General features: G+C 45.7%; 1 protein-coding gene across 6 annotated transcripts in view; it reads right to left on the bottom strand.

The window, feature by feature from the left end:
• The window catches only part of OLA1 (Obg like ATPase 1), a 209,474-nt gene that overhangs the window by 89,798 nt on the left and 103,723 nt on the right, over nt 1-15,953 (bottom strand). For all 6 annotated transcript variants that reach the window (XM_037911886.2, XM_043525485.1, XM_037911884.2 and 3 more), the window contains one exon: nt 9,075-9,250. In XM_037911886.2, coding sequence (XP_037767814.1) covers nt 9,075-9,250 — 176 coding nt within the window. The remainder of the gene's footprint in view (nt 1-9,074; nt 9,251-15,953) is intronic.

Here is a 15,953-nt window from a genome sequence, read left to right on the forward strand (position 1 = left end):
TCACAATATGCAAAGCACCCTACGCTCTAACACCACGACATCTGTCAAGAATATTTTTGATGCATTCAAAACACTCCTTATAAAGAATTTTAATTTCCTCTAAAAATACCCCATTAAGCACAGTAAACAGTCCACTAAAGACTTTAGGCATAATTACATACATCAACAATAGAAATATTTCCTTGAAGCCTAGTAACTTATTCCTTAAGTTACTCAAGTATCCTCAATGTTTGTTTTTTTTTAACATTCCAATTAATTTTATTTCTTTATTTTAAAAGTTGCGTTTTGTTTGAAGTATTTATTTTAAAGAAAGATGGCTCGGGAGACTGCATAAATTTAGAGTTGAAACCAAACTAAACTGCTGATCGCGTTCTAATGGACAAGCATATACATCACAAAGCCACTACCGCTAGAAATTTATTTTCCACTTTTATTGGCAGTCTCAACAGAAACACCAAGGACTGAATGAATATAAACACTGGTCCTCTAAGGTGACACTGGCACTACAGTGTGGGTGAAGTTTGCAATACTGCAAACTGTGATGTATCTGTTCTATGAATAAACAGGACCTTTCTGTATCCAGGGCTGACAGTCCAACACATTCACAACCTTTATTTTAAAAAAAGCTAAGTCTTAAAACTGAAGTACAGGAACTTGATAAACTTAGTAAATAGTTTAATTCCAGGTTCTCTCCTCACAGCACAGATGATAGACTATGGGCTTGTCTACATGTCACTGGCAAGACATGCTAGAGGGGTGTGATTTGTAAAGTGCAGTAATGTGTCGCACTTTAACTGCCCCACATACTTCTAAAAGGCAGACTCCAGCAAACTCAGAGAATTGGAAGGTAAGATCCCATGGGAAGCAAGCCTGGGGGAGGGGGGGAAAGAGTTCAGGAGAGCTGGAAGTTTTTTAAAGAGGCATTAAGCAAGAGCAAACTATCCCAATCACCACCCTGCACTTTAAGCGGGGGTCGGGGGGTGTCCCGGCTAGCTGGGAGAAGAGAGCAATGCTTTCTGCCTTGTGGGAGGAGGGGAGACGTAAAACTGTTGGAAAAGCAGTCAGTGTGGTGGATGGTTTGGGACAGGGCAGCAGGGGGGAGCAGGCACTGGTTCCCTGTTCCATAGAACTCCCCACATGGAATCAGTCTGGACTGTGAACAGGAACAGCAAGGGGGGAGAAGCCCCTTCCCCAATTCAGGCCATAGAAACAGGGTGGAGTTGGGATACAGTGGCAAGGGGCAGAAACCCCATGTGAGGCAGCAGGGAGGGGGCAAAAATAGTGCTCAATCCACTCCCCCATAGAGCCAGACAGTGTCAGGTAGGGAAAGGCAGGAACCCTCCTCCCAACTCCCAAATCACTACAGGAGGGAGAAAGAGGGCACTGGAACCAAACACAATTTTGCATACAGCCCATACAGTGGGGGAGGAGGGGGGGAAGAAACCTCCCACTCCCTGGGAAAACAGTGATTGGGCTGGACTGGGGGATAGGAAGTGGATGGGCGCTACAAGCCATTCCCTGTTTTAGTCAAGGAGGCAGAGGGGCAGGAGCTGGTAAGCAGTCTCAGCCTGGCTCCACGGGGACACAAAAAGCGGAAAGGAAGGCACAAAAGGGAAGGCTTCATTCTCCTTTTCCTCTGGCACCAGTGGAACTGGGTAGCAATAGTAGAACAGGTTCACAAAGGGAGGCAGAGCTCATTAGAGGAGGTATAGGTACAAGAAGAAAAAGGAGAAGGGGAGCAGGCCCCTCCCATAGCAGTTACAGTGTACATGAATGTTTAGGGAATCATGATGCAGTCTTCCTCTGCTGTAGCCAGAACATAACAGGATGGGGGGAATTTGCATTACCGCCCCCCCCCCAAGTTAGTTTCGTTACCACAGGAATCCAGAAAGCAATCAAATCACACACAGGGCAAGCCAGAGGCACAGTCCACACAGCAAGGGCAAGTGGCTGGGGGAGCCTGGAGTAGTACACTGGAGTATCAAAGTCAGCTTATCAGGCTTGGGAAAATGGGGGCTCCAGATGCAGCTCTCACTCACCCAGCTGAGCTAGCGGCATCTGATGGGGGACCAGTTAGCATGGAGCTGATACGAGTAATTAAATGTATTGTGTATGAGGTCGTTTCCACAGCACTACAGGCTGTACAAAGCGGAACAGGTCATGCAGATCCAGGACATCCCGCTCAGGTAATTTCAGGAGCAGTGGTAGACACACAGGGCAGGGATCGCCATCCATGAACCCAGACAAATGCTGTTCATAGTAGGGAACCACGGCGTAGCACAGTTGTAAGTGCAGTCCAGAGATCAGTGGCACCATGCATGTGGCACCGCTATGAGAAAAGTTTTAATGCATTCATACAATTTCAGGAGCAGGAAGGGCAGTAGGCAATGTGGCCCATTACAGAGCAACAGGTGCTGCGGTACATGCTGTCACTGGCAACCCGTTAACTGGTGTCCTCCACAATTTCGAATCGCCTTTCGGCCATTACACTTGTCAGTAGGCTAAATGGCTACCCAGATCCTTGTGGGGGTTTCTTAGTTTGAAGGTTTTTGGTGGGATGGTCACATAGCGGTGGACCCATGGAGGATTCCTGTCATCCCATCAGGGTTTCCACGCTCAGGGACCTCCTTCACATCCTCGGTGTGCGCTATTACATATGACACGTGTCCCTATTCAGGGCAGCATTCTTGACAGCATTTTTTGGTGCTTTCAGGATCAGTGAGCTAGTGCCTGGGTCCATCAGGGATTCTACGGGAAAGGCTTTGGAATTTCGTGACATAAGCTGGCACAAGCATGCAGTGATACTACATTTGCAAAGGTCGAAGACTGATCCAGTCGGCTGGGGTGCATTCGTTACCCTATGGGAGGGAGCGAGGCTGGGGTCTGCCCCATTTGGGCATTAAAGGCCTATATGACAATATGGTAGAAGGCCCCCTTTCTGTACACAGAGACGGGAGTCCCCTCATGGCATATCAATTGATTACCATGTTGAGACGGGGGCTAACAAGGTTGGGGCTGCCAGCCCATGAATTTGGTTCCCACTCATTCAGAATAGGGGCAACGAAAGCAGCAGCGCAGATAGGTATGGAAGCAGAGGCTATTCAGGCAATCAGGCGCTGGCAGTCTAATGCATACCGAATATATGCAAGACCACAGGTGGAAAATCAACACTGATTGGTTGTGTTCTCATTTCAGATACGGGACAAGCAGCTATACACAGGAGGGTGTGGATCTGTGGGCACAGTATTATGTTTTGGGTGCATAGGCACGCATCCAGGTTGCCCGAGGGCTCCCAACTGGGATTTGGTGGTGAAGCATTACTCAGCTGGTACGCATGGAGGGGCATGTTATGGGATCAACTGATACTGCTGTTGTATGCTGTGCGGGTGCGTCAGCGGCCACCGGATATATTGGTGATACACTTGGGAGAAAATGATCTGGGAACACTAAAGGGGGCAGAGTTAATCCTTCAAACTAGGAGGGACCGGATGCAGATCCTGGCAATTTTTCCGGGCGTTAACATTGTCTGGACGGATATGCTTCAGCGCAAGGTCTGGCGGAGAGCCATGAACCCTTCCAGGGTGGACAAAACCAGGAAGTATGTGAACATGGAAGTGGCCAAATTCTTGTTGCCCTTGCGGGGACAGTAATTTCACATCCTGGCATACTCTATGGGGCACCGGAGTTATTTCGGGAGGATGGAGTGCACTGGTCAGACTCAGGTGTTGCCATATTTTTGGTTGATATAAAAGAGGGCATTGGGAGATATCTGGGAACCCAGCTGGGTGTGGGGAGGAGGTAGCCAAACTAATGGCTGGTGCCTCCTTGTGGCGGATGTTCAGTGCAGGTACTCCATAAATTAAGGAACAAAAGAATGGATAAATGGCTTGCAAAAAGAATTAAGGAGCAGTGTTTGGTAACTGAGCAAGCTGGGGGCAGTTGGGGACTCCTCTCATTGGTACAGCAGGGAGCCAACCCTCCATCATTATACCTTAACCCCTCCTATGAGCGGGGGTGGTAAGGTCCTGGCAAGGGAATTGCTGGAGGGACCTGGATAAAAAGGTGGGGGGAGTAGGTGGAACCCCACCTCCCCCCACACGGAATTAGTAAGGTCCTTGCCAGGGAACTGCTGGAGGGACAAAACAGAAGGGGGGGGGGGGGGGGGGTTGAGCTAGAAAAAAGCACTCACCCCTTCCCCCCCCAAGTGAATTGTGGGGGTTTTCACGTGCACTGCACATTTTATCTGCCGGGTTAGTCCCAGGCTTCTAACAATAATAAAGCTGCGGCTTGATTAAACCCATATCTAATGTCTCCTGTCATTCTCTCTGCATAGTCAAACAATACATAGGAAATATAGGAAGTATGGTAAAAGACCACTCTGGCTTAACCAGGAGATGTTCAACGACTTGAAACTCCAAAAAAAAAAAAAAAAAAAGTGTCATACATGAAGGATAAATATAAAAACCAACACAGGCATACATGGACAAAATCAGAAAGGCCAAGGCACAAAATGAGATTATACTAGCTAGGGACATAAAGGGTAACAAAAAAACATTTTACAAATACATTAGAAGCAAGAGAAAGACCAAGGACAAAGTAGGTCCATTGCTCAGTGAGGATGAAAAGACAACAGAAAACATGGCAATGGCTGAAATGATAAATACCATTTTTGTTTACATTTTCCACTAAAAAGGTTAGCCGTGATTGGAGAACTAACATAGTGAACACCAGTGTAAACTGAAGTGTGCTATTACGATGGATACTCCGGGGAATTCTGTGCCAAAAATTAAAAATTCTGCAAAATTCTGCATATTTTATTTGTCAAAATAACACTACATAATCACACTAGTGTCAATTACTTTGGTAAGTTATTTCAAAATACCTGTCAGCAACTATGTCTAACAATACATACACAAAAAAAATTCCCCCAGGAGTAGAGTTGAAGAAATCAGTTTCTCTGCCTCCTCCTCCCCCAATCAGAGCCCAGCGGGAGGGGGAGACACCCACACCCCCTACTCCCCAGAGCCCAACTGCAGGGTGCCACCCAACCCATACACTCCCCCGCCCCCCACCGAGACACTCGCATGCACCCCCTCCCCACCAGAGTCCAGCTGCGGGGTCCACCCAGCCCAGACACCTGCACCCCCTGCCCCCCAGAGCCAAGGGATCTACAGGGAGAAACAGCCTGATGCTAGGTCCTGGGCTTGTATGTTGTTTCCTGCACACCACCTCCTTCCTTCAGGGTGTGCTGAGAACTACAGGGGCCAAGAACCCTCCAGCTCCCTCCCACTAGCAGCAGTATTTTCTATTTGTGAGCTGAGCTCTGCCGGGTCCAGCAGCCCCTAGTAGCAGCCAGTAGCGCTGCAGCCCATTTCTGTGGGAGAAAAAGGAAATTCTGCGCACATAACATTAATTTCTGTGCAAATTCTGCATGTGCAATAGCACAGAATTCCCCCAGAAGCAAATGGAGAGGACTTTGGAGAATAGTTTGGGTGCAGACAAGAGGCCAAATGGGAGCACTCTGTACTGATAATAGTCCTGCCAAAGGTAAATCGGAGGAATCTCCCAAAACGGTCGAATTGAGATGTGGAAGTAGGCATCCTGTAGGTTGAGAGCCAAGAATCAATCTCCAATAATGCCTGCTAGTGAGACCATCCTGAACTTCTGAAAACTATAAACTAAACGCTATCAATATAAAGAGAGATAAGGAAACTGGACCGCTACTCACTCCGTTTCCAGGCCAAGGGCGGCTGAGAAGGAACTGAGCGTGGTTCACCCACGCAGTGCTAGATAACGTTGAGGCAGACCACAGGTGCTGGCTGAATGGACACTGCTACCTAAAATCCACCCCGAGTGACAGTTATGCTGACCTCACCCACGGCATAGACAGCGCTATGTTGATAGGAGGGCTTCCTCCCATCAACATAGTTACTGTCTCTGGCAGAGGTGGATTAACTACGCCTGTAGGAGAAGCCTTCCTGCCAGCATACACGCATCTTCATCAATGCAGCATTTTAAGCATAGAACTGTCCTTAGAGAAGTTAGATGTCTTCAGGTTGGTAGGGCCTGATGAAATACATCCTAGAATACTTAAGGAACTGGATATAGAGAGCCAACCCTTTAGCAATTATTTTTCAGAACTCATGGAGGCCGGGAGAGATCCCATGTGCTGCAGGTTGGGTTGGAATTCCAATCAAAAAGCCATCCAGGAAGGGACACAGGTGAATGCCCTGAGATGTGTCTAGCTGTCATCACCCGCATCTTCACCAGCATTGTGGTGAAGAAACTGGTGGGGAGGGACAGAGACTGAATAGAAGTGTTTGGTGCTGACAGTGAGCTGTGCAAATCTTAGCAGCCTGAGGTGGTACAGTCACATGGGACTATAAAGATATGTATCTGCTGGATCCACAGCAGCAAGATAGTCCCCTTGGGATGGGGATGCTACCACTAAAGCTAGGTCTCCATCCAAAATTTCACTTATTTCATTTATTTGTTGAAATGCTTGAGGTCCAGGATGGCTCTGACTCCATTGGTACATTTTTAGACAATGAACAAAACGGAGTACAAACCTAAGAAATTTTCTTCTGAAGGAACTCCTTCTATTGCTCCTATGTCCAGTAGACGCGAGATTTAATTTAACACCAGCTCACATGACAGGGTTGCTCAAGATGGGGGACTGGGTGGAGAAGTTATGGGATGGAGCTCTTAGTTCAAGGGAGTATCTGCAACTCACTATCTCTCTTGCCCATCTCTGTCAGTCTGATCAATACAGACCATTCTTCTGAGAAAATTCTGCCTTCTAGATTCCCAACTGGGAGAAGGCACATTTGTTCATTGTCATAGTGGGCTCTTACAGTCAATGGAACCACCTCTGGATTTTCCACCCATTCCCCAGTTCTGGGGCTTACCCTGATATACGTGTTATCCTTCCGCTAGTATTTCTGTGAGAAAATTGGAAAAAAGGAACATTTCTGTCTATAAGGTTTATAGTCCCTCCTTAGAGCACTGAGTGAGGAGGGAAGAGGAAGGGCTATTTTGGTTTGGTAGAATTTTCTGCAAATCTTTTGTCTAGTTTTTCCCCAAAGAGGAGAGAATCTGTGAATTTAGATGAGGACAGTATTTGTTTGGAGTGAGTATTGACCTCTTCCAGGGGTGAAACTACATGTGGCCCCCAGCTTGCTCAAATGGATATCATGGCCCTGTCCCCCCCCCCCCCCCCCAAAATCACATTGTATGCATTGAAGCATTTGCCAACAAATGTTGTTGTTAAGGAAATTTTCTTAAGTTTAGACTGGAAGTCAGATGTTCATGGCCTTAAGGTCATCCAGCCAGGCACTGTTGTTCTTGTCTTGCGAAGCAGGTATTGCCTTTAGCCTTGTCCTATTTCAAACGTCTCATGGGGAACACTGTTGCATTTTTTACATGTCCTGTTCAGAACATGAACGGTACTAGAGGAAGAGGTGTCTGAGTCAGAAGACTTTTTGGTACCTTTTCAGATTTTTTTTAGTCTTCTTAACCTGCTTTGCAACAGTGCCAACCAGCTGTGGCTAGAGCATGGTCTTTTGTGGTTTGCTTTATGCAATACCTTGAGACCCCTGGAAAGGTATCCCTCAATGTCGCCCCCACTTGGGGTCCCATTCCTCTTATATCAGGGATGGTCACATTGCCGGAATTCCCTGTTTGAGCTGGCAAGAAAGGGAGTTGAGTATGATCCCTGTTGCTTTCCCCAAGACTGGCTGGCTGGCGTCCTCCTCATCCCTACTCTGCAACTCCATATCGGATGTTCTGTGCTGGAGTCTCAGCTTCTTGGGGCACAGAGGAGGGGACCCAACATGCCCATTCTTCTCAAAGCCCTGTGCCCTAGCAGTGCAGGGGTCAGCTAACTGAGAAAAGGCAGGGCACAATTCGCCCTCCAAAGAGCATGTAAAAGCTGCCTCACAAATACAACACTTTTTGGATATACCTTGGTGTCTGAACAACAGCTCTGCCATGTTTGGGGAGTGGTTGGGAGAGGAGAGCAGGGATGCACTATAGTACCAATTCCAGTGGCTATGACCACTGCACTGCTCAATACGGAGGAAGGAAGAATAAAGAAAGGCTGCTTACTACTGCCCCCAAAAATGAATAAAATAGGCTATTACAGAAAAGTCAGGAGCAAAGTGAACTGCCACTTGACTGCAGTCATGGCAGCACAAAATCTGGCAGCAGGCCAGAGAAAGGGGCATGGCTAACACAGGCTGTGCTGCAGCTTTGAACTGCCTCCGGAAACTACAGACAAGAGTGAAATAGTCTATTATTAGAATTGTGGGAGATGCTGGGCTACAAAAGAGGGACTTCTCCTTCCCCAGCATAGGATGGACCTGATGTGGCACCCCCACAATGCTTTGCACATGTTCATGCTAGCATGCTCAACAAGAACGCTCCAACTGTGGGCCCTCTCTCAATGAGATCAAGAGGAGCCAAGCAAACAAATGATCCTAGACACCAATCACTGGGAATAGCACAGCATCAGAATTTGTTCAGATTTTGGGAGCAAATCCCAATTTCAAACTCTGGAGGACTTTTTAGGCCTTTGGTGCTTAGTTGAAGACTACGTGCTCAGCTCTGAAATGATCAAGTCTGACCAGGTTATAGACATCTCTATTACAGATTTATAAATGGAATATCACCCTATTTATAGGTGACAGACTATCTGGATGCAAGTTGAGATTTTGTAGTGTCATGCACACAGAGGCACGAGCTGGGATATCCATCTAGGCGGGTATGAGCTTTCAGATTACACTAAAGGTCAGCATCATCTCCCTCATTTTGAGCAAGACTGGACTGAGTTATGTCAGAGCACTTTAAATGGAGTGCATCTAGCTCCCTCAGCGTAAACCTAGGTTATCAACAGAAAACAAAGCTCATTTTAATGATTTTAACCCAACAGACCTCGCAGCAGTGATAATTTTAAAATAAATACAGAAATAATGGTAATCTTTTACATTATAATGATTTTTAAAAGTGTGAACACAAATGAAAACATACTTGTACAGGAAATAATGATACATTTAACAGCACGACTTTTTACTTACATATTCAGGTTTTAATTTCTTGTCCCCTCCTCTCACAGCTACTTTTTCTAGTTTGTCTATAATTGGAATGATCATTTCCTCATCTTTAAGTCTAAGTTCTTCATGTATTATTTCAATGTCACGAACGGGATCTACACTTCCTTCAACATGAGTGATATCATCATTTTCAAATGATCCTAGAACAAAAGAACACTTAAATTAAGTATTAAACCTAAATAAACAAAACACAACATTAAAGTATAATAATAATAGAAAGTCAGAGATGAAAAAAATAGACCATTCTTCTCCCAGTGCAGAACAGTTGCCTACAATATTCTGCACAATATTTAATATGTTAATTTACAACACTATAGTACTTCAAGTGCTTAGCAATTCATTCTTAACTAATGTAGTTACCCCATTATTTCAAGCTTTACAGGGACATGTACAGAACAGTAGTCATACCAGCCCCAATTCAGAAAAGCACTTAAGCACTTAAGTTTATACACATGCTCAAGTGCTTTCCTGAATGAGGATGGATTTAAGCACTTTCCTGAAAGTCAGGGACATTTTACTTAAAAATGTTTCCACTATCAGCAGTAAAACATGGTACCCCAATTGAAAATACCTTTGTATTGATTAAAATATTTAATGGTGGTTTGAAGAATGAGTCATCGTAACACTATCATTAGCCACAAATTTTGTACATAAAATATACATAGGAAGTTCTAGCCAAAGAATTTTGAAGTTCTGAACCACATTGTCTAGGGTTTCCAAGGGAAACAGGATTTAGAAAAAGGCCTGAAATCATCTGGCAGACCTTTTCCCTGCTTCAATCTACTTTATCACTGTGGTTCTGATGGTGATTGGATAATGAACCACTCAGACACACAATTTACACAGCAGCTAATTTCATCGCCCTGATTTGAGGGTATGGTTTTTCGGAGGCCATCAAAGAAGCGGAGGAAGGTGCATTTGTCATATATGAGTGACAACCATTCACAGCATCTGAACAAAATGGTGCTGGCCCTTATTAGAAACACATCTATTATCACATATTTAAAGTGCAGCTGAAGCCATAATTTCAAATTGCCAACTGGAAACATAAGGGTAAAAAAACCCAGATATTATTGAAGCATGTGTACCGACTTGATGCCCTTTTGAAGACAATGTGGCAACATAATTCAACTGTGATTTACTCTTAAATTATCAGATAAGGAATAGCATCACAAAAAATTAACAAAACCTAAGGAAGTTTTTAAATGGGAGGAGTGGGGGAAGTTTGTGAAGTATTCATGGATTTCATTGTAATGACTCCACTATACAAATTCCTTAGCATAAAAATTTACTTAGAAATTAAAAGACAGCTTGAAAAACAAAACTAATATACTTTTGAATATTACTGAATTTCTGGAATGTAGCTCACCAAATGTGACCATCTTGTGAAGGAATAAATCAATGGACTTCACTCTTACTGCACCAAATTTAGAGCAAGGTATTTTCTACTCTAAATTAAAAACAATAGTTCACAATTGCTAGATTGTACACAAAACTAATGTTCTATCTGTCACATTTCAACAGTTTTCACTTTTAAATTAATTACTGAAGAGAAGAAAAGGAGTACTTGTGGCACCTTAGAGACTAACCAATTTATTTGAGCATAAGCTCTAAGGTGCCACAAGTACTCCTTTTCTTTTTGCGAATACAGACTAACACGGCTGTTACTCTGAAACCTGTCATTACTGAAGAGAGTGGTTTTAGAATAAAAGGATTAAATTTAAACATTTTAAAGAAACGTCATGATAAACATGATAAGAATATCTACGTTATTCAGGTACAACAGCAGGTGTGTAGCTTACAGATGGAATAAATGAAGATGCACAATGTCCAAACCATTTTCACATTGTAGAAAATGCTAACAGCAGCTTGGGAACCCCTTTCTTCTGAAATTCTCTAAAGCATATCAATTAGCTCCCTAAAACTAAAACACTTGCAACCAGAAACCATTTCGAACATACACCAAGCTTAGCAATATAACATCTGGATATGAACAGAAATGTTATTAACAAGGAGTAACTCACCTTGTAATAACTTCTGTTCTTCAAGATGTGTTATGCTTTTGTGTAGTACACTTCAAGTTGTGCATGTGTGCCATATGCCCAGACGAGAGAATTTTCTTTAGCAGTTTCCCTGTGGGTCCATATATGCACCCCTGCTGTCCTCATGCTCTGCATCAAGAGAATAAAGGGGGCTGCTGGACTACTGCCATTTTAGTCCATTCCCTACCGCAAGTTCCCAAAAGCGGAAAGCAGGCAGCAAGGACAGAGAGCTGCAGTGTACTAACATAGGGACAACACATCTTGAAGAACTCAAGTTACTACTAGATGAGTACCCCTCTTTCGAATGAAGTCCCTATGTGTAGTGCAGCTCAGGTAATTCACAAACACCATCTTTATGATGTGTTAGGTGCCTAGAGTCCAGTAATACAACTGATTCCAAAACTGCCCTGCCTACAGAGGCATCAGAAGCAGCTGCTTGTACCAGTGCACAGTGTTTTAGCAAGAGTGTGAACAGAATTCCGAGCTGCTAATCTGCAAATGTCAGTAACAGAAACATCTCTAAAGAAGGTATCAAAGCTGCCTGAATTCTAGTCGAGCGAGTTCTTATGCTGGCCTCAAGGGTGATGTTCACTTCATAGCATTCTGACAGCCTCTGGGACGAGATGGCCTCTTCTTTTTAAAGTTCTGTGAATGAAATGAAGTGTCTCTAGTGGACTTTCAGACAGGTAGAAGCCAAGAACCCTACACACGTTCAGTGACTGCCATGCCATCTCTTCTCTGCCTGAGTAGGGTTTAGGGTAAAACACTGGCAGATGGATATTTTGGTTGATGCGAAAGTCCAACACTGCCTGAGACACAAAATTAGGATGCAGCCTCATAGAAACCTTATCCTTGTATATGTGGATGGGAGGAAGGGGGGAAGAGGCAGGTGGTGAGGGACGGTTATCAGCCATGAGTGTCCCTAGTTCACCAACTCTTCTATCCAGAAATGCTACTTTAATAGAAAGATGCAGAGGAGAGCAGGACACCAGGGACTCAAAAGGAGGCTTAGTGAGGGTTTATCAAGTTTCAAGTCCTAGGGCAGTACCAGTTTCATCACAAGAGGGAAGATGCAAATCACACCCTTCATGAACTGGGGAGGAAAATACAGAGTTGGCGTATATTGGTGCTGATGGCTGCAAGTGTACTCTGATGGAGCTAACAGATAATCCCAAGGATTTTAATGACAAGTTGTAATTCACATGTCTGGGATCTTAACCTGTAAAGAGGCAATTACTCACTGGTTACACAAAACTGAAATATTTTCCACATCATTACTTGTAGGGAATTCTGCACCCAAAAATTAAAAATTCTGCACACAATATTTTAAAATTCTGCATATTTTACATGTCAAAATAACACTACATAATCATGCCAGTTTCAATTATTTTGGTAATGTATTTCAAAATACCTGTCCACAAGTCTGTCTAACAATTGTGATAGACCCAAGCCAGTTGGGTACAACAAAATAGTCGAAGACAGATATACTGGCCACTGGATTAGCAGTTTTCTGTTCCCTGACTGACCAGAGCAGGGGCTGCTCCAGGCTAATGAGAACACCTGACTCCAATTAACTTGCAAAGAGTCAGGTGAGGCCACTGAGGTAATGTGAACACCTGACTCTAGTTAAGGCCCTTCTGGTACTATAAAAGGGCTCAATCCTGTCAGGCTGAGGAGAGCCAGAGGAGAGGAAGTATGGCTGAAGGGCTGGTTAATGAAGACACCCTCAAACCATCGGTAAGGGAGCCCTAAGGTAAGGGTGAAGAAGAGATAAGCGGGAGAGCTGTGGGGAAGTGGCCCAGGGAAATGTAGCAACTCTGGCAGTGAAAGGTCGGCTGCCAACAGCTGCTACCATTAGGGTCCCTGGGCTGGAACCCGGGGTAGAGGTTGGGCCCGGGTTCCCCCCCAACCTGCCACTATAGAAACACCTCCTGGGAGGGGAAGACAGGCCCTGTTCTGAAATAAGCTCCTACGGACAAGAGACTGTGGGAATTCTCTCAACAACCCCCTTGCTGGGTTATGATGAAAAGGGCTCAGCAGACTGTAACCCTGGCCCTAGAGAGAGAAGGGCTATGTGGAGGGTTGCAGTATGCCACTGAGGCTAGCATAAACCGCCTAGAAGCGTGGGACCCATGGGGACAAGGTTGGAGCTCTGCCACACAATACAGACAACAAAAAAGATTAAGGAGAGTATTTTTATTTGACAAATAGATTCCTGACTAGGCATATTCATACAGAACTTTGGGTAATAACTCACTTAAACTGCAATACAGAAATTATTTCCCATACCCTGCAGAAGCAGTACAAAGGCTTGGGAGAACCAGGGGTAACAGAGGAGTTGCAGGAGAGGGAAGTAATTGCCGGGAAGGAGCCTGGGAATGAACCTGGAGGGTTGCTGGGTGTGGGTGGGAGAAGTATGGAATAAGATTTTTTGGGAGGAGGGAATTGTTAGGGAGTTGGGGAACCTCCCCCATGCAGACCTTGGCTGACCTCGGCTGACCTCTAGCCTCTCCCATTCAGTCAGTCAGGCACAACTGCCCCTATTCCCACGTGGCCCTCCACTCCCTATTCCCCCATCCCCATGTGACACTGCACCCCCATTCCGCCCCTGCCCCAGTCTGTCCCCCCTCACTAGCCCTTCTGAATCCCACTCTATGTGACCCCCGCCAGCAGCCCCATGTGCCGCACTGTCTGTCCTCCTTTCCCCCATAGCCCAAGCCTCCTAATCTGGCCCCACGGGCAGGGTGCCGTGAGGAACATGGCCGGCTGATGGCTGCTACTGTCCATGAGCTAGCTGCTTTCTGTTCTGGCACCACAGCAGCCCTTGGGAGGTGAAAGGTAATTGCAGCGCCTCTCCAGGTGAATGTATTTTCTGAGGAGAAAAAAAAAATGTGTGGGAACTCATGAACTCTGTATGTGTGCAGCAGCGCAGAATTCTCCCAGGAGTACCATTTATAAAACATTTTCTGGTGAAGTCCTTCCTACTGCTGTTCTCAGCATTGCCTGGACATGAGACAAACAGGCCCTCTCCAACACTGAAATGCATCCAAATATGATTCGTTCAGGTGAAGCATGGCTGGGTACCAGAACAGTCAGGCCCAATCTAGTGCTAGAAGAATGACTTGTGCCTTGACTGGTCTGGTTTTCCTCAACACAAGGTAAGAGGAGATATCGGGAGTAACACGTACCACAAGAGTCCCAACCACTGTATGAGAAATGCCTCTCTGAGAAAGTCTGGGCCACAACCCTGTCTGGAGTACAATTTCTTGCACTTGCTGTTCACGTGGTACATGAAGAGATTCGTGGATGGGAGACCCCATGCCACCCAATCAGGTCGTGGAGAAGTGTCTGCTCAGAGAATCTGGCACTGCAGTGTTATGAATCCCTGGCAGTTGGGGTAATCTGCATTGGAATGCACCAGTTCCAGAGGGCAATAGCCTCCAAACAGAGCTGTGAAGCACCTGCTCTGCCATACTTGTTGAGATAATAGACCACAATCATATTGTCCCATAATACCTGGATTGACTGACTGCAGATGTCTGGGAAGAATTGTTTGCAGTCTAATCTGACTGCTCTCAGTTCCAACAGATAGATGTGAAGTGTAAAATCATGAGGGGACTATACCTCTGGACAACTTGTCCCTCCATGTAGGAACCCCAACCTAATAGGGATGCATCTGTGGTCAAAGACGTGGTTAGAAGAAGGGAGATGGAATGGTACCCAAACACATACTTTACGTCTGTCCTCCCAGCAAAAGGGAGTGAAGATTCTTTGCAGAATCATGACTAGCAGGCTAACACTGTGCTTACCTGGCACACAGACAATACTTGTAGACATCTGAGGTGAACTCTTACTAATGGGGTCACGTAAGTGTACACAGCCATATGGCTCAACAATACCAGGCAAGATCATCTGGACGATCTGGGCTCAGATTCCCTAAATGAACCCAGTGACGGAGAGGAAGCAGTCCTCCAGTAAGTAGAGGCCTGTGTGGATACAAAATTTATATCCGCATCCACAGATATAACTCTGTATCCATGGAGCTGCGGGGTTCTACTGGGAACCGCAGTGGCAAAAGCAGCAGCATGTTGGGCCGCTGCTCCCTGGAGCCAGCGCCCTGCACCGGCAGCTTCTCCACTGTGGTTATACCAGTCCAGCCTCACCCAAAGGGCGGGCACCAGGCATACCAGCAGCTTTGCCAGGTTGCGCTAGTGTGTGCAAGCAGCTCACGTTAGTGTGTGCAAGCAGCCTGCAAGCTCCTGGACAGGAGATACAGACCGCTGAGTGGAAGGGATTCCTGTCCAGGCATGCGAGCCACTTGCACACATTAGTGTGACCAGGGACAGCTGCTGGTGAGTCTGGTGCCCACCCCAGAGGGCACGGTATGCTGGCTCCTGGGAGCAGCAGCTGGAGATGCTGCTGCTTTTGCCACTGCAGTTCCTACTAGAGTACTGCAGCTCTGTGGATATCTATTTATATCCACGGTGTGATACAGCATGGCCAGAGGGCAGCAGGAGAGTGTTAGAAGGGAGCCTTATTCCCTGTAGAGGGAAGAAAGTTTGCTATAGATTAATTAAAGCACCTGAAGCCAATCACCTGATAAAAAAACCCTGTTTCAATCAGACAAGGGAAGGAGTTGAAGCAGAGTGGATTGGTGTTGGAGCAGAGAGCAGTTTTGAAGAGTTGAAGCAGACTGGATTGACACTGAAGCAAAGAGCAGTTTGGGGGAGTTGAAACAGAGTGGATTGGTTTTGGAGCAGAGATCAGTTTGGAGGGAAGCAGAGGAGAGTTTGGAGAAGTG

Source organism: Chelonia mydas, chromosome 11 (genome assembly GCF_015237465.2).
Source record: "Chelonia mydas isolate rCheMyd1 chromosome 11, rCheMyd1.pri.v2, whole genome shotgun sequence".
Taxonomy (NCBI): Eukaryota; Metazoa; Chordata; order Testudines; family Cheloniidae; genus Chelonia; species Chelonia mydas.